The sequence below is a fragment of the Pagrus pagrus genome, assembly GCF_965226575.1.
Source record: "Pagrus pagrus genome assembly, chromosome: 3".
Lineage (NCBI taxonomy): Eukaryota > Metazoa > Chordata > Actinopteri > Spariformes > Sparidae > Pagrus > Pagrus pagrus.
In genome coordinates, this window is record NC_140187.1 from 22,856,811 (window position 1) to 22,880,296 (window position 23,486).

The following is a 23,486-nucleotide window of genomic DNA, read 5'->3' on the forward strand; positions in this document are numbered from 1 at the left end:
TGGGTTACTGTGTCCATTCTCGTTCAACTTGTATGTGGAAGACTTGTTTGGTCAGTTAAATGCTTCAAACACAGACTGGATACAAACAAGGTCAAAAATCATATAATTTTTTTTACACAAGTAAAAGTAGCAATGACATCATGCATTCAACATTAAAAAGGAAATCTACATAAGCAACATTAGCAGCAACACGTACTTAGGTATTAGAAGTAAAATGACTCATTATACAGAATGACCTCTTGCAGTGGCTTATTATTATTATTATTATTATTATTATTATTATTAGCAACCTATAATATTCCTGGATTCCTGTTGCCATGGTACGTGTGTATGCATCTTGTGTGATTCACTATTTTCTGAAATTTAAAGGAACATTATGTAGAAATTAAAATTTTGTGCGCCCACCCCCATTTTTTGAGTGCAACACCAGTGTCGTAAATTAAAATCCCAGGTCTGTAACAATTTGTCAGACATAACGACGGTGCTGACTACAGACAAAACTCATTATGTCGTGACAATGCTATGCGTTGAAAACTTGTCCGTTGAAGTAAACAAGTATGTAATGCCGTGAGCCTACCCTCTAACTGGAGTTACATAGTGCAGAAACAAGTGATAGGGGGCGGAGTGGCTGAGACAGAGACACCATTCACCCTGTTGCAAGGTACCATCAACATGATTTTAAAGCTGTTATTTAAGGTGAAAAAGTTACATAATGTTGCTTTAATTTTTTACGACAATTGATAGATACAAAAAAGTAACTAACAGCCCAATAGATAATTCTTCAACTTTCAGTATTATTTTCTGTTGCTACGATAAAGGAGAATACATTAACTCACCTGCCTGCTGTAGGCCTATTTTGTTTACATTTGTACTTGATCTGTTGGAGGAAGTGAGTTACGCCCCTAACAAGTTCAACACTATGAAGAGACGGGGAAAGTAGTGTGGATTAAGGAAGAAACTCGGTTTAACTTGAAAATATATTAAATTGTAGCTGATTTCTTTTTGCTGCTAATGTAGTAGTTTTGCAGAAGAGCAGAATGGTGTGAGTTGTTTATAAACAGTTGAACTGGTCCGAGTTTTTTTCATATGGGTTATTCACTATGTTCTTCATGCTAAAATATTGTGTATGAATGTATTTTCATGCTCAAGCCTACGGTTAAACTATTTGAGTGCGCTACATCAGGTATTTGTTTGGTTATTGAGAGGTAGTAATGCTGACTTTTTACTCCATTTCTTCACCTCGCACTCTCTTCCCCACTTCGGCTTGTCAGTGCAGGGTGTGTCAAGGCTTATCTTTCGACAATCCCTCCCTTACCTGTTTTACAGGATCGGCCACTCCTATCATTCAGCCAGAGACATGTAGGCTGAGGTGGAGGGGAGGCTGGACAGCAAAAGTGAGAGTACAGGTCGGAGTGTCCAAGGAGTCTCCTCCCACTCGCTCATCTCAGCCATAAAAGGCGGCAGAGACTGCAGTCAGGCACTCAGAGGGATTCGGCTCTCCTTTTGAAGCATTCACATCTTCAGTTCTCCTCAGCTCAGAGTTGACAACCAACACCGCTGCAAACAAAATGTTCGGAAATCAAGGAAGGAAGGCCATGTCCGTCAGCTCTAGCAGCAGCATCAGGAGGTCCACCGGAGGACCAAGCAGCAGCTACTCCGTCTCAAGATCCTATGGTGCTGGTGGCCTTGGTGCTAGTTATGGCTCTGGTGGCAGTTATAGTGCTGGTTCTGGTGCTGGCTTTGGTATGGGCAGCTCTGGCTTTGGCTTTTCTTCTAGCCAAGCAGGAGGCGCTTTCATCGCTCCAACCATCACAGCTGTCCAGGTCAACAAGAGCCTGCTGGCCCCTCTGAACCTGGAAATCGACCCCCACATCCACGGTGTCCGCACCCAGGAGAAGGAGCAGATCAAGACCCTCAACAACCGCTTCGCCTCCTTCATTGACAAGGTTGGTTCCTGTGACTATGTACAATTTACTTTAGGCCACAGTGTCTTCCTTGGCTTATTTTGTCCATCAACCTGTAATTTAAAAGAAAAGACTAGAAAGTTCAAGGTTTTTGTATCTAGTACAGTAACAGCAACTTGCATAATGAATCTGCTGAGCACTGCTCACTACATGCAAACATGTTCTTTTTACTGGCAAAGCTGACTGAGCAAGGAAGCTTCGAATCTTATCTCTGTGATGTTGTATCCATCAATGAGTTACAGCTGCTAGAAATAGGAAAGCTTATAAAAACTCAAAGTTTGACCCAGTCTTACTTCAACAAAAATCTACCTAAGGTAACAGTTGGCCTGTAGCCCTGTGTGAACCTGTGGCAGCATCTCTGCCCACTATTTAAATATGGGTGGGGATTATATTCCAGTGACCTGCCGTTCCCTTACCTGGCAAGAGAAAATAGGGATCTACTGTATCTGCACTCTGCCCACAGAGTCCAAAGTCTGTCATTTGCACATTGCACTTATCACCTGGTTGTTATGGACGACAGGAATGCTACTTTCAATAGTTTTCTATCCTGTAATGGGGCATCTGTATTGATACTTGCAAGCTATATGTAGAGTGAGACTCTGAACATCTCTATAAGATGGCACTCAGACAAAAACTCACAAAACAAAGCACTCATCCCTTGTTACTTCACTGCTTTGTCTTCTGTGGTTTATCTGCCACACCTAGTTTTTTTTTATGGCTGGACTGACTGTGTGGCCTTGATAGCTCAACAGAGCATGCAGGATGAGTCATAGCCAAAAAAGAGATATATCAGATGAAGCACTTAAAGCCACAAAGACATGTTGGCAAAACATCTGAATAGAACATACTATGTTATTTGTTTTAAGTAGGAAGAACTGAAGATAGATTTTAGTGTTAAAAATGCTAAAAAACAGCAAACAAAGATATGTCGCCGTGACTTACAATTGTTGTGACTAGGGTGTGGCAATTTGATTATGCTGCTATCTAATCAGTCCTGCAGGTGAGGTGAAGCATTTTGAAACCTGATATCACAATGACACACCCTTCAAATCCTTTTAGCACTGATCCCTCCATTTAAAAAATAATATTAACTTTTTAATCACTATTGTGCTCAAAAACAATTCTGCAGGAGCATCAAAGTGTCACCAGCCAAACTAAATTGAAAGACTAATATAAACTAAAAAATGCTTCTTGTCTAATGATCTCTTCTGGTTTTGTGTCTCCACAGGTTCGTTTCCTGGAGCAGCAGAACAAGATGCTGGAGACAAAATGGAGCCTCCTGCAGGACCAGACCACCACCCGCTCCAACATCGATGCCATGTTCGAGGCCTACATCGCCAACCTGCGCAGACAGCTCGATGGACTGGGCAACGAGAAGGTCAAACTGGAGGGAGAGCTGAGGAACATGCAGGGCATGGTTGAGGACTTCAAGATGAAGTGAGTGTTTTCAGTACATGGTCACTATTTATTACATATACCCAACATAGTGAGGAGATGTACTGATGGATTGCTTTGTGTTCCAACAGGTACGAGGATGAAATCAACAAGCGCGCAGGTGCAGAGAATGAGTTTGTGCTCCTGAAGAAGGATGTTGATGCTGCTTACATGAACAAGGTTGAGCTGGAAGCCAGGGTCGATGCTCTTCAGGATGAGATCAACTTCCTCAGGGCCGTCTATGAGGCTGTACGTATAAATAATGTTTAAATTAAGCTACTTCACAATAGTAAAATCCACTCATTGTATGAATCAACTAAAAAGGAAAGGAAGTTCAATTTTATGCATCAAATCCTTGGTTCTGTAGGAGCTGCGTGAGCTCCAGGGCCAGATCAAGGACACCTCCGTCATTGTGGAGATGGACAACAGCCGTAACCTGGACATGGATTCTATTGTTGCTGAAGTGCGTGCTCAGTACGAGGACATTGCCAACCGCAGCAGAGCTGAGGCCGAGACATGGTACAAACAGAAGGTGAGTGGTAGGCAAAGCCAAGGTTTATCCCCTGTAACTTTTTATACCTCTCCAAACCCTGTGGATCATCTTCTTGACACACCTTGTTGTATTTTTCCTGACAGTACGAGGAGATGCAGTCCTCTGCCGGACAGTATGGTGATGACCTGCGCTCAACCAAGGCTGAGATCGCTGAGCTGAACCGCATGATCGCCCGTCTTCAGAATGAGATCGAGGCTGTCAAGGGACAGGTATTTCTCAATCATCTCATGTATAATGCCTTATTATTAACAGAGGGTCTACTAAGGTAAGAGGATTTGCAGTTATTAATCAGTCTTTAACATCATTCTCAACAGAGGGCCAGCCTTGAGGCCCAGATCGCAGAGGCTGAGGAGCGTGGTGAGCTGGCAGTGAAGGACGCCAGGCTCCGCATCAAGGACCTGGAGGAGGCCCTCCAGAGAGCCAAGCAGGACATGGCCCGCCAGGTGCGTGAGTACCAGGAGCTGATGAACGTCAAGCTGGCCCTGGACATTGAAATCGCCACCTACAGGAAGCTGCTGGAAGGAGAGGAGACCAGACTGGCCAGCGGCGGCGCCAGCGCAACCATCCACGTGCAGCAGAGCTCCGGTGGTAAGTTTCAGATTTTGTATGTGGTCGTCCTAAACGTGAACCAACAGACAACACTGACAATAGGGATGGAAAAATGTTAACACTTACCTTTACCTTCTTTTCTGCTCCAGGATCACTCCAGTCCAGCGGTGGATTCGGCTCCAGTGGTGGATTCGGCTCCAGCGGTGGATTCGGCTACAGTAGTGGAAGCAGCAGCTATGGTGGTGGTTATGGCGGTGCTACTGTCACCAAGTCCACAGTCTCCTCATCAGTGCGTTCCAGCAGATATTAAAAGGAGAGCCACCCCTCTTTTCCTTCAGAGACTCTTGAATTTGATCTAAATCTTTACTCTTTCATGGTGCTACATAACACTGTTAAGAAAGTTCAAAAGGAGAGCTGAATTTCACAAATACTAGAGTCCTAAAATCTGAGAGTTTCTGAAGGTAAGCATTGCCTTAAAAACACAATGGCCAGGTCAGTTAGCAAGGCAAATATTTTTTCTTTCAACACAACAGCAAACCAAGAAATAAGGAACACACAGATTTTAAGTGTTAAAACTAGGCAAGGAAAACATTTGAAACTCTGTAGTCTATCTTGTCAACTAAGAAATGTATTGTACTTTAGTGCACTGATAAACTGCTCTGAAATAAGATTGTGAAGCTGAACGGCAGGATGATTTTTTGAAGTTGATGTCTTTAGTACTGCATTTGAGTGCTGATATTTGTAAGGGGTGCAAGTCACTGACCAAATCTGATCACTGGAGAAATTTTAATTTTAATTCACAAATGTGAAATGCGTGATTTCACATGTTTACAGTTTACCCTTGAACTGATTGGCCAATGGCAAGCTCTTTTTACTGTTCTGCCAAATGTGTCCTTGTTTAGTTTTGCCTTTCATCACCTTCAAGATAAAACGATGTGTAACCAGATTTATTTTGTAAAAGCCTGCTGTGCAACATGGCTGCTGAATGTTGCAGCAAATTACATCAATGACACCTGAATGAAATAAATCTGAGAACTAAAATGATTGCCTCTCTCTCTCTCTCTCTCTCATTATTATTTTGATAAATGAAAGAAAAAGGGTTTTTACTTCAACAGCAAAAATGAAACACATGATTTCACATGGGGGCAGTGCTGGTCCACTTTTCCATGACACATTTCCAGCTTGGTTATCCAGTCTGCAAGATATGCATCTACAACATGCCAATTCAGCATGGTTATTCCTAGTAAATTTCAAACCTGCCTAAACTGTTGACTAAATGTTACATTGTTTTACTCATTTTGAATGAGATATGATTAGAGGACATAGGTTCTAAGATGATAGATCTGGAAATGAAAAAAAAACAAAACAAAAAGAAACATGACTCTCAACAGTGAGGTGGGACTTATCGCAGCTCTGGTGTCAAAATCAGCAATGCAAAAATGAAAGATCAACAGCAAAAAAACCTCCCAAAATATATAAAAAACAGACTTGATTTTCTTAAAGTCAGCTGACAGAACAAACAAACCTCTGAGTTGCTTGCAGGCTCATCTGACTGTATTTAATCATGAAGAGAATTCAGAGGCCTACCTGCACATCCAGGGCCAAGCCAAGTGCATGTGTACCGTTACTGTAGGCTGCCAAGGTACTGTCAACACAGAGGTGGACAAACACAGCCAGGAGGACATGGAGTAAGTGCGATTCCACCAGTGGTGGTCCTAGCTTGCATGACGCCCTGGGCGAACCTCACCTACAGTGCCCCCCCACCTCAGTATTTTATTTTATGTACCTCAATATTTAATTTAATTTAATCTACCTCAGTATTTAATTTAATTTAATTTACCTCAGTATTTTTATTTTATTTACCTCAGTATTTTTTTTTATTTACCTCAGTATTTTATTTTGTTTACCTCAGTATTTTATTTTATTTACCTCAGTGTTTTATCTACCTCAGTATTTTATTTTATTTTATTTTATTTCATTTAATAGCTACTTAAGCATTTTGTTGTGCACTATTAAATGAATCCCCTGCTTCACCGCTCCCCAGCACCAGTAGAGTGAGCTGAGGTCCAGAGGTGGACCTATCCCCCCCCGCCCCCCTTCTTCCACAACCTCTGTATATGAGACTTTCTCAGCAGCAGCAGACGCACCTTTACAAAACAGAGGGCGCCCAGCCGCCCACTCCCCACACGGCAACATGACATGATTGACTTGACGTGTAAATGAGCAATACAAAAACCCGATGAAATGAATGCAAACAAATTTAAGGAAGCCAGTACGGGATGGCACCGAGAGGCGGCTGCTACAGAGCCGGTTACTGTGGGCGACTTTCCGCTTGTTTTCTTTTTAGTTTTTTTTTGCGGAGGCTCATGCCGACCCTTCACGAACGCCACCCTGGGAAGCTGCCCATATTGCCCATATAAGGAACCGCACCTGGATTCCACCCTCGACCACTGACAAAAACCAGGGTTGAAAATTCGTATATCTTTTTGTGCTTAGGCCTCAATCACGTGTGTTGATTGAATTGCATTATTCTCTGGATACACAGTGGTGTATTTTTAAAAGATCCTCATGCACTCAAGATCTGTTTTGGCAGCTTAAAAAGAAAGGGATTTTATAATCTTCACCTAAGGCTGAAAGTGCTGGTAGAACGCACATTTTGAATTTGGTTGATAAAGGAGAATAAATTAATGAATCTGCCTGCTGTAGGCCTATTTTGTTTACATTTGGTGGGGGGAGGGGGGGAAGTAGTGTGGAGTGAGTAAGAAAGTCAGTTTAACTTGAAAATATATTGAATTGTAGCTCTTTTTGCTGCTAATGGAGTAGTTTTGCAGAAGAGCAGAATGGGTTAGGGTTATGGTAAGTGAAAATGTGTGCACTGCAGCCTGGCTGCTCTGGTTGTGTACTGCAGCTGATACTTAAACCACTTAGGAAATTTGAGCATATGGAGGACTGAATTGAAGAACACCTCCTTTGAGGGAAAAAGCTGTTTGAAAGTTGTTTATAAACAGTTGAAATGGCCCAAGTTTTGCATGTTTCATATGGGTTATACACTATGTTCGTCGTGCTAAAATATTGTGTATGAATGTATTTTTATGCTCAAGCCTATGGTGAAACTATTTGAGTCTACTACATCAGGTATTTGTTTGGTTATTGAGAGGTAGTAATGCTGACTTGGGTTGTGTGTAGAAAGGTTTTCAGTACATTTTCAGATTATTCAACTAACCTCCAGCTACTAATTCAGACACTGGTCCAATATTCATTTCACTGCCCTGTAACCACTCAGCAGCCTACAGGAGTTATACACTAAATAAATACACTACATGATCAAATTTTTACTCCATTTCTTCACCTCACACTCTCTTCCCCACTTCGGCTTGTCAGTGCAGGGTGTGTCAAGACTTATCTTTCGACATTCCCTCCTTACCTGTTTTACAGGATCGGCCACTCCTGTCATTCAGAGCCAGAGGCATGTAGGCTGAGGTGGAGGGGAGGGTGGACAGCAAAAGTGACAGTCCAGGTTGAAGTGGCCGGGGAGTCTCCTCCCACTCGCTCAGCTCAGCCATAAAAGGCGGCAGAAACTGCAGTTAGGCACTCAGAGGGATTCGGCTCTCCTTTTGAAGCATTCACATCTTCAGTTCTCCTCAGCTCAGAGTTGACAACCAACACCGCTGCAAACAAAATGATTATGTCACGGAAGGCTGTTTCTGTCAGCTCTGGTAGCAGCATCAGGAGGTCCACCGCAGGGCCAAGCAGCAGCTACTCTGTCTCAAGATCCTATGGTGCTGGTGGCCTTGGTGCTAGTTATGGCTCTGGTGGCAGTTTTAGTGCTGGTTCTGGTGCTGGCTTTGGTATGGGCAGCTCTGGCTTTGGCTTTTCTTCTAGCCAAGCAGGAGGCGCTTTCATCGCTCCAACCATCACAGCTGTCCAGGTCAACAAGAGCCTGCTGGCCCCTCTGAACCTGGAAATCGACCCCCACATCCACGGTGTCCGCACCCAGGAGAAGGAGCAGATCAAGACCCTCAACAACCGCTTCGCCTCCTTCATTGACAAGGTTGGTTCCTGTGACTATGTACAATTTACTTTAGGCCACAGTTTCTTCCTTGGCTTATTTTGTCCATCAACCTGTAATTTAAAAGAAAAGACTAGAAAGTTCAAGGTTTTGTATCTAGTATAGTAACAGCAACTTGCATAATGAATCTGCTGAGCACTGCTCACTACATGCAAACATGTTCTTTTTACTGGCAAAGCTGACCAAGCAAGGAAGCTTCGAATCTTATCTCTGTGATGTTGTATCCATCAATGAGTTACAGCTGCTAGAAATAGGAAAGCTTATAAAAACTCAAAGTTTGACCCAGTCTTACTTCAACAAAAATCTACCTAAGGTAACAGTTGGACTGTAGCCCTGTGTGAACCTGTGGCAGCATCAAAGTGTCACCAGCCAAACTAAATTGAAAGACTAATATAAACTAAAAAATGCTTCTTGTCTAATGATCTCTTCTGGTTTTGTGTCTCCACAGGTTCGTTTCCTGGAGCAGCAGAACAAGATGCTGGAGACAAAATGGAGCCTCCTGCAGGACCAGACCACCACCCGCTCCAACATCGATGCCATGTTCGAGGCCTACATCGCCAACCTGCGCAGACAGCTCGATGGACTGGGCAACGAGAAGGTCAAACTGGAGGGAGAGCTGAGGAACATGCAGGGAATGGTTGAGGACTTCAAGAGGAAGTGAGTGTTTTCACCACATGGTCACTATTTATTACATATACCCAACACAGAGAGGAGATGTACTGATGGATTGCTGTGTGTTCCAACAGGTATGAGGATGAAATCAACCATCGCGCAGGTGCAGAGAATGAGTTTGTGCTCCTGAAGAAGGATGTTGATGCTGCCTACATGAACAAGGTTGAGCTGGAAGCCAGGGTCGATGCTCTTCAGGATGAGATCAACTTCCTCAGGGCCGTCTATGAGGCTGTACGTATAAATAATGTTTAAATTAAGCTACTTCACAATAGTAAAATCCACTCATTGTATGAATCAACTAAAAAGGAAAGGAAGTTCAATTTTATGCATCAAATCCTTGATTCTGTAGGAGCTGCGTGAGCTTCAGGGCCAGATCAAGGACACCTCCGTCATTGTGGAGATGGACAACAGCCGTAACCTGGACATGGATGCTGTTGTTGCTGAAGTGCGTGCTCAGTACGAGGACATTGCCAACCGCAGCAGAGCTGAGGCCGAGTCATGGTACAAACAGAAGGTGAGTGGTAGGCAAAGCCAAGGTTTATCCCCTGTAACTTTTTATACCTCTCCAAACCCTGTGCATCACCTTCTTGACATACCTTGTTATATTTTTCCTGACAGTACGAGGAGATGCAGTCCTCTGCAGGACAGTATGGTGATGACCTGCGCTCAACCAAGGCTGAGATCGCTGAGCTGAACCGCATGATCGCCCGTCTCCAGAATGAGATCGATGCTGTCAAGGGACAGGTATTTCTCAATCTTCTCATGTATAATGCCTTATTATTAACAGAGGGTCTACTAAGGTAAGAGGATTTGCAGTTATTAATCAGTCTTTAACATCATTCTCAACAGAGGGCCAGCCTTGAGGCCCAGATCGCAGAGGCTGAGGAGCGTGGTGAGCTGGCAGTGAAGGACGCCAGGCTCCGCATCAGGGAGCTGGAGGAGGCCCTCCAGAGAGCCAAGCAGGACATGGCCCGCCAGGTGCGTGAGTACCAGGAGCTGATGAACGTCAAGCTGGCCCTGGACATTGAAATTGCCACCTACAGGAAGCTGCTGGAAGGAGAGGAGACCAGACTGGCCAGCGGAGGCGCCAGCGCAACCATTCACGTGCAGCAGAGCTCCGGTGGTAAGTTTCAGATTTTGTATGTGGTCATCCTAAACGTGAACCAACAGACAACACTGACAATAGGGATGGAAAAATGTTAACACTTACCTTTACCTTCTTTTCTGCTCCAGGATCACTCCAGTCCAGCGGTGGATTCGGCTCCAGCGGTGGATTCGGCTACAGTAGTGGAAGCAGCAGCTATGGTGGTGGTTATGGCGGTGCTACTGTCACCAAGTCCACAGTCTCCTCATCAGTGCGTTCCAGCAGATATTAAAAGGAGAGCCACCCCTCTTTTCCTTCAGAGACTCTTGAATTTGATCTAAATCTATACTCTTTCATGGTGCTACATAACACTGTTAAGAAAGTTCAAAAGGAGAGCTGAATTTCACAAATACTAGAGTCCTAAAATCTGAGAGTTTCTGAAGGTAAGCATTGCCTTAAAAACACAATGGCCAGGTCAGTTAGCAAGGCAAATATTTTTTCTTTCAACACAACAGCAAACCAAGAAATAAGGAACACACACATTTTAAGTGTTAAAACTAGGCAAGGAAAACATTTGAAACTCTGTAGTCTATCTTGTCAACTTAGAAATGTATTGTGCTTTAGTGCACTGATAAACTGCTCTGAAATAAGATCGTGAAGCTGAAAGGCAGGATGATTTTTTAAGTTGATGTCTTTAGTACTGCATTTGAGTGCTGATATTTGTAAGGGGTGCAAGTCACTGACCAAATCTGATCACTGGAGAAATTTTAATTTTAATTCACAAATGTGAAATGCGTGATTTCACATGTTTACAGTTTACCCTTGAACTGATTGGCCAGTGGCACGCTCTTTTTACTGTTCTGCCAAATGTGTCCTTGTTTAGTTTTGCCTTTCATCACCTTCAAGATAAAACGATGTGTAACCAGATTTATTTTGTAAAAGCCTGCTGTGCAACATGGCTGCTGAATGTTGCAGCACATGACATCAATGACATCTGAATGAAATAAATCTGAGAACTAAAATGATTGCCTCTCTCTCTCTCTCTCTATCTCTCTCATTATTATTTTGATAAATGAAAGAAAAAGGGTTTTTACTTCAACAGCAACATTAAACACATGATTTCACATGGGGGCAGTGCTGGTCCACTTTTCCATGACACATTTCCAGCTTGGTTATCCAGTCTGCAAGATATGCATCTACAACATGCCAATTCAGCATGGTTATTCCTAGTAAAATTCAAACTTGCCTAAATTGTTGACTAAATGTTACATCGTTTTACTCATTTTGAATGAGATATGATTAGAGGACATAGGTTCTAAGATGATAGATCTGGAAATAAAAAACAAAAAAACAAAAAGAAACATGACTCTCGACGGTGAGGTGGGACTTATTGCAGCTCTGGTGTCAAAATCAGCAATGCAAAAATGAAAGATCACAGCAAAAAAACCTCCCAAAATATACAAAAAACAGACTTGATTTTCTTAAAGTCAGCTGACAGAACAAACAAACCTCTGAGTTGCTTGCAGGCTCATCTGACTGTATTTAATCATGAAGAGAATTCAGAGGCCTACCTGCACATCCAGGGCCAAGCCAAGTGCATGTGTACCGTTACTGTAGGCTGCCAAGGTACTGTCAACACAGAGGTGGACAAACACAGCCAGGAGGACATATGGAGTAAGTGCAATTCCACCAGTGGTGGTCCTAGCTTGCATGACGCCCTGGGCGAACCTCACCTTCAGCGCCCCCCCACCTCAGTATTTTATTTTATGTACCTCAATATTTTATTTTATTTAATATACCTCAGTATTTAATTTTATGTACCTCAATATTTTATTTTATTTAATATACCTCAGTATTTAATTTAATTTAATTTACCTCAGTATTTTTATATTATTTACCTCAGTATTTTATTTTATTTTATTTTATTTTATTTCATAGTTACTTTTTGTTGTGCACTATTAAATGAATCCCCTGCTTCACCGCCCCCTCATCACCAGTAGAGTGAGCTGAGGTCCAGAGGGGGACCTATCCCCCCCCGCCCCCCTTCTTCCACAACCTCTGTATATGAGACTTTCTCAGCAGCAGCAGACGCACCTTTACAAAACAGAGGGCGCCCAGCCGCCCACTCCCCACACGGCAACATGACATAATTGACTTGATGTGTAAATGAGCAATACAAAAACCGGATGAAATGAATGCAAACAAATTTAAGGAAGCCTGTACGGGATGGCACCGAGAGGCGGCTGCTACAGAGCCGGTTACTGTGGGCGACTTTCCGCTTGTTTTCTTTTTTGTTTTTTTTTGCGGAGGCTCATGCCGACCCTTCACGAACGCCACCCTGGGAAGCTGCCCATATTGCCCATATAAGGAACCGCACCTGGATTCCACCCTCGACCACTGACAAAAACCAGGGTTGAAAATTCGTATATCTTTTTGTGCTTAGGCCTCAATCACGTGTGTTGATTGAACTGCATTATTCTCTGGATACACAGTGGTGTATTTTTAAATGTTCCTCATGCACTCAAGATCTGTTTTGGCAGATTAACAAGAAAAAGGATTTTATCATCTTCACCTAAGGCTGAAAGTGCTGGTAGAACGCACATTTTGAATTTGGTTGATAAAGGAGAATAAAATAATGAATCTGCTTGCTGTAGGCCTATTTTGTTTACATTTGGTGGGGGGAGGGGGGGAAAGAAGTGTGGAGTGAGTAAGAAAGTCAGTTTAACTTGAAAATATATTGAATTGTAGCTGATTTCCTTTTGCTGCTACTGGAGTAGTTTTGCAGAAGAGCAGAATGGGTTAGGGTTAGTGAAAATGTGTGCACTGCAGCCTGGCTGCTCTGGTTGTGCACTGCAGCTGATACTTAAACCACTTAGGAAATTTGAGCATATGGAGGACTGAATTGAAGAACACCTCCTTTGAGGGAAAAAGGAGTTTGAAAGTTGTTTATAAACAGTTGAAATGGCCCGAGTTTTGCATGTTTCATATGGGTTATACACTATGTTCGTCATGCTAAAATATTGTGTATGAATGTATTTTTATGCTCAAGCCTATGGTGAAACTATTTGAGTGCACTACATCAGGTATTTGTTTGGTTATTGAGAGGTAGTAATGCTGATTTAGGTTGTGTATAGAAAGGTTTTCATTACATTTTCAGATTATTCAACTGACCCTCTACCTCCAGCTACTGATTCAGACACTGGTCCAATATTCATTTCACTGCCCTGTAACCACTCAGCAGCCTACAGGTTATACACTAAATAAATACACTACATGATCAAATTTGTACTCCATTTCTTCACCTCACACTCTCTTCCCCACTTCTGCTTGTCAGTGCAGGGTGTGTCAAGACTTATCTTTCGACATTCCCTCCTTACCTGTTTTACAGGATCGACCACTCCTGTCATTCAGAGCCAGAGGCATGTAGGCTGAGGTGGAGGGGAGGCTGGACAGCAAAATTGACAGTCCATGCTGAAGTGGCCGAGGAGTCTCCTCCCACTCGCTCATCTCAGCCATAAAAGGCGGCAGAAACTGCAGTTAGGCACTCAGAGGGATTCGGCTCACCTTTTGAAGCATTCACATCTTCAGTTCTCCTCAGCTCAGAGTTGACAACCTACACCGCTGCAAACAAAATGATTATGTCACGGAAGGCCGTTTCTGTCAGCTCTGGTAGCAGCATCAGGAGGTCCACCGCAGGGCCAAGCAGCAGCTACTCTGTCTCAAGATCCTATGGTGCTGGTGGCCTTGGTGCTAGTTATGGCTCTGGTGGCAGTTATAGTGCTGGTTCTGGTGCTGGCTTTGGTATGGGCAGCTCTGGCTTTGGCTTTTCTTCTAGCCAAGCAGGAGGCGCTTTCATCGCTCCAACCATCACAGCTGTCCAGGTCAACAAGAGCCTGCTGGCCCCTCTGAACCTGGAAATCGACCCCCACATCCACGGTGTCCGCACCCAGGAGAAGGAGCAGATCAAGACCCTCAACAACCGCTTCGCCTCCTTCATTGACAAGGTTGGTTCCTGTGACTATGTACAATTTACTTTAGGCCACAATGTCTTCCTTGGCTTATTTTGTCCATCAACCTGTAATTTAAAAGAAAAGACTAGAAAGTTCAAGGTTTTGTATCTAGTGGGAACAGCCTGACGTTCCGAAACACCTCCATTGCGAAACCCATCCATTCCGACACACCCCACTCCAACACACCGCTGTTCCGAATCCGACTTTCAACTTCCAATTACTTCCCATTATGGTTAGGGTTAGGGGTTAGGGTCAGGGGTACCACAATAGCCTTTTCGGAATAGCTGGGTCTTTTGAAAAAATGGGAAAGCACGCCATTACGATGAATGGAAGTCTATTTTCGGAACAGCGGGGTTTCGGAAAAGCGGGGTGTAACCGTATCTAGTATAGTAACAGCAACTTGCATAATGAATCTGCTGAGCACTGCTCACTACATGCAAACATGTTCTTTTTACTGGCAAAGCTGACCAAGCAAGGAAGCTTCGAATCTTATCTCTGTGATGTTGTATCCATCAGTGAGTTACAGCTGCTAGAAATAGGAAAGCTTATAGAAAACTCAAAGTTTGACCCAGTCTTACTTCAACAAAAATCTACCTAAGGTAACAGTTGGCCTGTAGCCCTGTGTGAACCTGTGGCAGCATCAAAGTGTCACCAGCCAAACTTAATTCAAAGACTAATATAAACTAAAAAATGCTTCCTGTCTTATTATCTCCTCTGGTTTTGTGTCTCCACAGGTTCGTTTCCTGGAGCAGCAGAACAAGATGCTGGAGACAAAATGGAGCCTCCTGCAGGACCAGACCACCACCCGCTCCAACATCGATGCCATGTTCGAGGCCTACATCGCCAACCTGCGCAGACAGCTCGATGGACTGGGCAACGAGAAGGTCAAACTGGAGGGAGAGCTGAGGAACATGCAGGGAATGGTTGAGGACTTCAAGAGGAAGTGAGTGTTTTCACCACATGGTCACTATTTATTACATATACCCAACACAGAGAGGAGATGTACTGATGGATTGCTGTGTGTTCCAAAAGGTATGAGGATGAAATCAACCATCGCGCAGGTGCAGAGAATGAGTTTGTGCTCCTGAAGAAGGATGTTGATGCTGCCTACATGAACAAGGTTGAGCTGGAAGCCAGGGTCGATGCTCTTCAGGATGAGATCAACTTCCTCAGGGCCGTCTATGAGGCTGTACGTATAAATAATGTTTAAATTAAGCTACTTCACAATAGTATAATCCACTCATTGTATGAATCAACTAAAAAGGAAAGGAAGTTCAATTTTATGCATCAAATCCTTGGTTCTGTAGGAGCTGCGTGAGCTCCAGGGCCAGATCAAGGACACCTCCGTCATTGTGGAGATGGACAACAGCCGTAACCTGGACATGGATGCTGTTGTTGCTGAAGTGCGTGCTCAGTACGAGGACATTGCCAACCGCAGCAGAGCTGAGGCCGAGACATGGTACAAACAGAAGGTGAGTGGTAGGCAAAGCCAAGGTTTATCCCCTGTAACTTTTTATACCTCTCCAAACCCTGTGGATCATCTCCTTGACACACCTTGTTATGTTTTTCCTGACAGTACGAGGAGATGCAGTCCTCTGCAGGACAGTATGGTGATGACCTGCGCTCAACCAAGGCTGAGATCGCTGAGCTGAACCGCATGATCGCCCGTCTCCAGAATGAGATCGATGCTGTCAAGGGACAGGTATTTCTCAATCTTCTCATGTATAATGCCTTATTATTAACCGAGGGTCTACTAAGGGAAGAGGATTTGCAGTGATTAATCAGTCTTTAACATCATTCTCAACAGAGGGCCAGCCTTGAGGCCCAGATCGCAGAGGCTGAGGAGCGTGGTGAGCTGGCAGTGAAGGACGCCAGGCTCCGCATCAGGGAGCTGGAGGAGGCCCTCCAGAGAGCCAAGCAGGACATGGCCCGCCAGGTGCGTGAGTACCAGGAGCTGATGAACGTCAAGCTGGCCCTGGACATTGAAATCGCCACCTACAGGAAGCTGCTGGAAGGAGAGGAGACCAGACTGGCCAGCGGCGGCGCCAGCGCAACCATCCACGTGCAGCAGAGCTCCGGTGGTAAGTTTCAGATTTTGTATGTGGTCGTCCTAAACGCGAACCAACAGACAACACTGACAATAGGGATGGAAAAATGTTAACACTTACCTTTACCTTCTTTTCTGCTCCAGGATCACTCCAGTCCAGTGGTGGATTCGGCTCCAGTGGTGGATTCGGCTCCAGTGGTGGATTCGGCTACAGTAGTGGAAGCAGCAGCTATGGTGGTGGTTATGGCGGTGCTACTGTCACCAAGTCCACAGTCTCCTCATCAGTGCGTTCCAGCAGATATTAAAAGGAGAGCCACCCCTCTTTTCCTTCAGAGACTCTTGAATTTGATCTAAATCTTTACTCTTTCATGGTGCTACATAACACTGTTAAGAAAGTTCAAAAGGAGAGCTGAATTTCACAAATACTAGAGTCCTAAAATCTGAGAGTTTCTGAAGGTAAGCATTGCCTTAAAAACACAATGGCTAGGTCAGTTAGCAAGGCAAATATTTTTTCTTTCAACACAACAGCAAACCAAGAAATAATGAACACAGATTTTAAGTGTTAAAACTAGGCAAGGAAAACATTTGAAACTCTATCTTGTCAACTTAGAAATGTATTGTACTTTAGTGCACTGATAAACTGCTCCGAAATAAGATCGTGAAGCTGAACGGCAGGATGATTTTTTGAAGTTGATGTCTTTAGTACTGCATTTGAGTGCTGATATTTGTAAGGGGTGCAAGTCACTGACCAAATCTGATCACTGGAGAAATTTTAATTTTAATTCACAAATGTGAAATGCGTGATTTCACATGTTTACAGTTTACCCTTGAACTGATTGGCCAGTGGCACGCTCTTTTTTACTGTTCTGCCAAATGTGTCCTTGTTTAGTTTTGCCTTTCATCACCTTCAAGATAAAACGATGTGTAACCAGATTTATTTTGTAAAAGCCTGCTGTGCAACATGGCTGCTGAATGTTGCAGCACATGACATCAATGACACCTGAATGAAATAAATCTGAGAACTAAAATGATTGCCTCTCTCTCTCTCTCTCTCTCTCTCTCATTATTACTTTGATAAATGAAAGAAAAAGGGTTTTTACTTCAACAGCAACATTAAACACATGATTTCACATGGGGGCAGTGCTGGTCCACTTTTCCATGACACATTTCCAGCTTGGTTATCCAGTCTGCAAGATATGCATCTACAACATGCCAATTCAGCATGGTTATTCCTAGTAAAATTCAAACTTGCCTAAATTGTTGACTAAATGTTACATCGTTTTACTCATTTTGAATGAGATATGATTAGAGGACATAGGTTCTAAGATGATAGATCTGGAAATAAAAAACAAAAAAACAAAAAGAAACATGACTCTCGACGGTGAGGTGGGACTTATCGCAGCTCTGGTGTCAAAATCAGCAATGCAAAAATGAAAGATCAACAGCAAAAAAAACCTCCCAAAATATACAAAAAACAGACTTGATTTTCTTAAAGTCAGCTGACAGAACAAACAAACCTCTGAGTTGCTTGCAGGCTCACCTCACTGTATTTAATCATGAAGAGAATTCAGAGGCCTACCTGCACATCCAGGGCCAAGCCAAGTGCATGTGTACCGTTACTGTAGGCTGCCACGGTACTGTCAACACAGAGGTGGACAAACACATCCAGGAGGACATATGGAGTAAGTGCAATTCCACCAGAGGTGGTCCTAGCTTGCATGACGCCCTGGGCGCACGTCACCTACAGTGCCCCCCCACCTCAGTATTTTATTTTATGCACCTCAATATTTTACTTTATTTAACATACCTCAGTATTTTATTTAATTTAATTTACCTCAGTATTTTATTTAATTTACCTCAGTATTTTATTTTATTTACCTCAGTATTTTATTTTATTTACCTCAGTATTTTATTTTATTTTATTTCATTTTATTTTATTTCATAGCTACTTAAGCATTTTGTTGTGCACTATTAAATGAATCCCCTGCTTCACCGCTCCCCATCACCAGTAGAGTGAGCTGAGGTCCAGAGGGGGACCTATCCCCCCCCCGCCCCCCTTCTTCCACAACCTCTGTATATGAGACTTTCTCAGCAGCAGCAGACGCACCTTTACAAAACAGAGGGCGCCCAGCCGCCCACTCCCCACACGGCAACATGACATAATTGACTTGATGTGTAAATGAGCAATACAAAAACCGGATGAAATTAATGCAAACAAATTTAAGGAAGCCTGTACGGGATGGCACCGAGAGGCGGCTGCTACAGAGCCGGTTACTGTGGGCGACTTTCCGCTTGTTTTTTTTTGTTTGTTTGTTTTTTTGTGGAGGCTCATGCCGACCCTTCACAAACGCCACCCTGGGAAGCTGCCCATATGGCCCATATAAGGAACCGCACCTGGACTCGACCACTGACAAAAACCAGGGTTGAAAATTCGTATATCTTTTTGTGCTTAGGCCTCAATCACATGTGTTGATTGAACTGCATTATTCTCTGGATACACAGTGGTGTATTTTTAAATGTTCCTCATGCACTGAAGATCTGTTTTGGCAGATTAACAAGAAAAAGGATTTTATCATCTTCACCTAAGGCTGAAAGTGCTGGTAGAAGGCACATTTTGAATTTGGTCGATAAAGGAGAATAAATTAATGAATCTGCCTGCTGTAGGCCTATTTTGTTTACATTTGGTGGGGGGAGGGGGGGAAAGTAGTGTGGAGTGAGTAAGAAAGTCAGTTTAACTTGAAAATATATTGAATTGTAGCTGATTTCCTTTTGCTGCTACTGGAGTAGTTTTGCAGAAGAGCAGAATGGGTTAGGGTTAGTGAAAATGTGTGCACTGCAGCCTGGCTGCTCTGGTTGTGCACTGCAGCTGATACTTAAACCACTCAGGAAATTTGAGCATATGGAGGACTGAATTGAAGAACACCTCCTTTGAGAGAAAAAGCTGTTTGAAAGTTGTTTATAAACAGTTGAAATGGCCTGAGTTTTGCATGTTTCATATGGGTTATACACTATGTTCGTCATGCTAAAATATTGTGTATGAATGTATTTTTATGCTCAAGCCTATGGTGAAACTATTTGAGTGCACTACATCAGGTATTTGTTTGGTTATTGAGAGGTAGTAATGCTGATTTAGGTTGTGTATAGAAAGGTTTTCATTACATTTTCAGATTATTCAACTGACCCTCTACCTCCAGCTACTGATTCAGACACTGGTCCAATATTCATTTCACTACCCTGTAACCACTCAGCAGCCTACAGGAGTTACACACTAAACAATTACACGACATGATCAAATTTTTACTCCATTTCTTCACCTCACACTCTCTTCCCCACTTCGGCTTGTCAGTGCAGGGTGTGTCAAGACTTATCTTTCGACATTCCCTTCTTACCTGTTTTACAGGATCGACCACTCCTGTCATTCAGAGCCAGAGGCATGTAGGCTGAGGTGGAGGGGAGGCTGGACAGCAAAATTGACAGTCCAGGTTGAAGTGGCCGAGGAGTCTCCTCCCACTCGCTCATCTCAGCCATAAAAGGCGGCAGAAACTGCAGTTAGGCACTCAGAGGGATTCGGCTCTCCTTTTGAAGCATTCACATCTTCAGTTCTCCTCAGCTCAGAGTTGACAACCTACACCGCTGCAAACAAAATGATTATGTCACGGAAGGCCGTTTCTGTCAGCTCTGGTAGCAGCATCAGGAGGTCCACCGCAGGGCCAAGCAGCAGCTACTCTGTCTCAAGATCCTATGGTGCTGGTGGCCTTGGTGCTGGTTATGGCTCTGGTGGCAGTTTTAGTGCTGGTTCTGGTGCTGGCTTTGGTATGGGCAGCTCTGGCTTTGGCTTTTCTTCTAGCCAAGCAGGAGGCGCTTTCATTGCTCCAACCATCACAGCTGTCCAGGTCAACAAGAGCCTGCTGGCCCCTCTGAACCTGGAAATCGACCCCCACATCCACGGTGTCCGCACCCAGGAGAAGGAGCAGATCAAGACCCTCAACAACCGCTTCGCCTCCTTCATTGACAAGGTTGGTTCCTGTGACTATGTACAATTTACTTTAGGCCACAATGTCTTCCTTGGCTTATTTTGTCCATCAACCTGTAATTTAAAAGAAAAGACTAGAAAGTTCAAGGTTTTGTATCTAGTGGGAACAGCCTGACGTTCCGAAACACCTCCATTGCGAAACCCATCCATTCCGACACACCCCACTCCAACACACCGCTGTTCCGAATCCGACTTTCAACTTCCAATTACTTCCCATTATGGTTAGGGTTAGGGGTTAGGGTCAGGGGTACCACAATAGCCTTTTCGGAATAGCGGGGTCTTTTGAAAAAATGGGAAACCACGCCAATACGATGAATGGAAGTCTATTTTCGGAACAGCGGGGTTTCGGAAAAACGGGGTGTAACCGTATCTAGTATAGTAACAGCAACTTGCATAATGAATCTGCTGAGCACTGCTCACTACATGCAAACATGTTCTTTTTACTGGCAAAGTTGACCAAGCAAGGAAGCTTCAAATCTTATCTCTGTGATGTTGTATCCATCAATGAGTTACAGCTGCTAGAAATAGGAAAGCTTATAGAAAACTCAAAGTTTGACCCAGTCTTACTTCAACAAAAATCTACCTAAGGTAACAGTTGGCCTGTAGCCCTGTGTGAACCTGTGGCAGCATCAAAGTGTCACCAGCCAAACTAAATTCAAAGACTAATATAAACTAAAAAATGCTTCCTGTCTAATTATCTCCTCTGGTTTTGTGTCTCCACAGGTTCGTTTCCTGGAGCAGCAGAACAAGATGCTGGAGACAAAATGGAGCCTCCTGCAGGACCAGACCACCACCCGCTCCAACATCGATGCCATGTTCGAGGCCTACATCGCCAACCTGCGCAGACAGCTCGATGGACTGGGCAACGAGAAGGTCAAACTGGAGGGAGAGCTGAGGAACATGCAGGGAATGGTTGAGGACTTCAAGAGGAAGTGAGTGTTTTCACCACATGGTCACTATTTATTACATATACCCAACACAGAGAGGAGATGTACTGATGGATTGCTGTGTGTTCCAACAGGTATGAGGATGAAATCAACCATCGCGCAGGTGCAGAGAATGAGTTTGTGCTCCTGAAGAAGGATGTTGATGCTGCCTACATGAACAAGGTTGAGCTGGAAGCCAGGGTCGATGCTCTTCAGGATGAGATCAACTTCCTCAGGGCCGTCTATGAGGCTGTATGTATAAATAATGTTTAAATTAAGCTACTTCACAATAGTATAATCCACTCATTGTATGAATCAACTAAAAAGGAAAGGAAGTTCAATTTTATGCATCAAATCCTTGGTTCTGTAGGAGCTGCGTGAGCTTCAGGGCCAGATCAAGGACACCTCCGTCATTGTGGAGATGGACAACAGCCGTAACCTGGACATGGATGCTGTTGTTGCTGAAGTGCGTGCTCAGTACGAGGACATTGCCAACCGCAGCAGAGCTGAGGCCGAGACATGGTACAAACAGAAGGTGAGTGGTAGGCAAAGCAAAGGTTTATCCCCTGTAACTTTTTATACCTCTCCAAACCCTGTGCATCATCTTCTTGACACACCTTGTTGTATTTTTCCTGACAGTACGAGGAGATGCAGTCCTCTGCCGGACAGTATGGTGATGACCTGCGCTCAACCAAGGCTGAGATCGCTGAGCTGAACCGCATGATCGCCCGTCTCCAGAATGAGATCGATGCTGTCAAGGGACAGGTATTTCTCAATCTTCTCATGTATAATGCCTTATTATTAACCGAGGGTCTACTAAGGGAAGAGGATTTGCAGTGATTAATCAGTCTTTAACATCATTCTCAACAGAGGGCCAGCCTTGAGGCCCAGATCGCAGAGGCTGAGGAGCGTGGTGAGCTGGCAGTGAAGGACGCCAGGCTCCGCATCAGGGAGCTGGAGGAGGCCCTCCAGAGAGCCAAGCAGGACATGGCCCGCCAGGTGCGTGAGTACCAGGAGCTGATGAACGTCAAGCTGGCCCTGGACATTGAAATCGCCACCTACAGGAAGCTGCTGGAAGGAGAGGAGACCAGACTGGCCAGCGGCGGCGCCAGCGCAACCATCCACGTGCAGCAGAGCTCCGGTGGTAAGTTTCAGATTTTGTATGTGGTCGTCCTAAACGCGAACCAACAGACAACACTGACAATAGGGATGGAAAAATGTTAACACTTACCTTTACCTTCTTTTCTGCTCCAGGATCACTCCAGTCCAGTGGTGGATTCGGCTCCAGTGGTGGATTCGGCTCCAGTGGTGGATTCGGCTACAGTAGTGGAAGCAGCAGCTATGGTGGTGGTTATGGCGGTGCTACTGTCACCAAGTCCACAGTCTCCTCATCAGTGCGTTCCAGCAGATATTAAAAGGAGAGCCACCCCTCTTTTCCTTCAGAGACTCTTGAATTTGATCTAAATCTTTACTCTTTCATGGTGCTACATAACACTGTTAAGAAAGTTCAAAAGGAGAGCTGAATTTCACAAATACTAGAGTCCTAAAATCTGAGAGTTTCTGAAGGTAAGCATTGCCTTAAAAACACAATGGCTAGGTCAGTTAGCAAGGCAAATATTTTTTCTTTCAACACAACAGCAAACCAAGAAATAATGAACACAGATTTTAAGTGTTAAAACTAGGCAAGGAAAACATTTGAAACTCTATCTTGTCAACTTAGAAATGTATTGTACTTTAGTGCACTGATAAACTGCTCCGAAATAAGATCGTGAAGCTGAACGGCAGGATGATTTTTTGAAGTTGATGTCTTTAGTACTGCATTTGAGTGCTGATATTTGTAAGGGGTGCAAGTCACTGACCAAATCTGATCACTGGAGAAATTTTAATTTTAATTCACAAATGTGAAATGCGTGATTTCACATGTTTACAGTTTACCCTTGAACTGATTGGCCAGTGGCACGCTCTTTTTTACTGTTCTGCCAAATGTGTCCTTGTTTAGTTTTGCCTTTCATCACCTTCAAGATAAAACGATGTGTAACCAGATTTATTTTGTAAAAGCCTGCTGTGCAACATGGCTGCTGAATGTTGCAGCACATGACATCAATGACACCTGAATGAAATAAATCTGAGAACTAAAATGATTGC

The 23,486-nt window shown here is 43.8% G+C and overlaps 4 protein-coding genes across 4 annotated transcripts; all 4 read left to right on the forward strand.

Moving 5' to 3' along the window:
• The first annotated feature begins 1,467 nt into the window (after nt 1-1,467).
• On the forward strand, nt 1,468-5,544 carry LOC311255241 (keratin, type II cytoskeletal 8-like). Its single transcript, XM_084349543.1, has 7 exons — nt 1,468-1,946; nt 3,193-3,401; nt 3,491-3,647; nt 3,766-3,930; nt 4,035-4,160; nt 4,266-4,539; nt 4,650-5,544. The coding sequence occupies exons 1-7, from the start codon at nt 1,569-1,571 to the stop codon at nt 4,808-4,810; spliced, it is 1,470 nt and encodes a 489-aa protein (XP_084205669.1). The 5' UTR covers nt 1,468-1,568; the 3' UTR covers nt 4,811-5,544.
• Nucleotides 5,545-8,096: 2,552 nt separating this feature from the next.
• LOC311255242 (keratin, type II cytoskeletal 8-like) lies at nt 8,097-11,350 on the forward strand. The gene is made up of 7 exons (XM_084349544.1): nt 8,097-8,551; nt 9,018-9,226; nt 9,316-9,472; nt 9,591-9,755; nt 9,860-9,985; nt 10,091-10,364; nt 10,475-11,350. The coding sequence occupies exons 1-7, from the start codon at nt 8,180-8,182 to the stop codon at nt 10,615-10,617; spliced, it is 1,446 nt and encodes a 481-aa protein (XP_084205670.1). The 5' UTR covers nt 8,097-8,179; the 3' UTR covers nt 10,618-11,350.
• Nucleotides 11,351-13,885: 2,535 nt separating this feature from the next.
• LOC311255481 (keratin, type II cytoskeletal 8-like) lies at nt 13,886-17,413 on the forward strand. The gene is made up of 7 exons (XM_084349999.1): nt 13,886-14,329; nt 15,070-15,278; nt 15,368-15,524; nt 15,643-15,807; nt 15,912-16,037; nt 16,143-16,416; nt 16,527-17,413. Exons 1-7 carry the CDS (start codon nt 13,958-13,960, stop codon nt 16,685-16,687), a joined length of 1,464 nt encoding a protein of 487 aa, XP_084206125.1. The 5' UTR covers nt 13,886-13,957; the 3' UTR covers nt 16,688-17,413.
• A 2,530-nt stretch (nt 17,414-19,943) lies between these two features.
• LOC311255209 (keratin, type II cytoskeletal 8-like) lies at nt 19,944-23,482 on the forward strand. The gene is made up of 7 exons (XM_084349495.1): nt 19,944-20,398; nt 21,139-21,347; nt 21,437-21,593; nt 21,712-21,876; nt 21,981-22,106; nt 22,212-22,485; nt 22,596-23,482. The coding sequence occupies exons 1-7, from the start codon at nt 20,027-20,029 to the stop codon at nt 22,754-22,756; spliced, it is 1,464 nt and encodes a 487-aa protein (XP_084205621.1). The 5' UTR covers nt 19,944-20,026; the 3' UTR covers nt 22,757-23,482.
• Nucleotides 23,483-23,486: the final 4 nt, after the last annotated feature.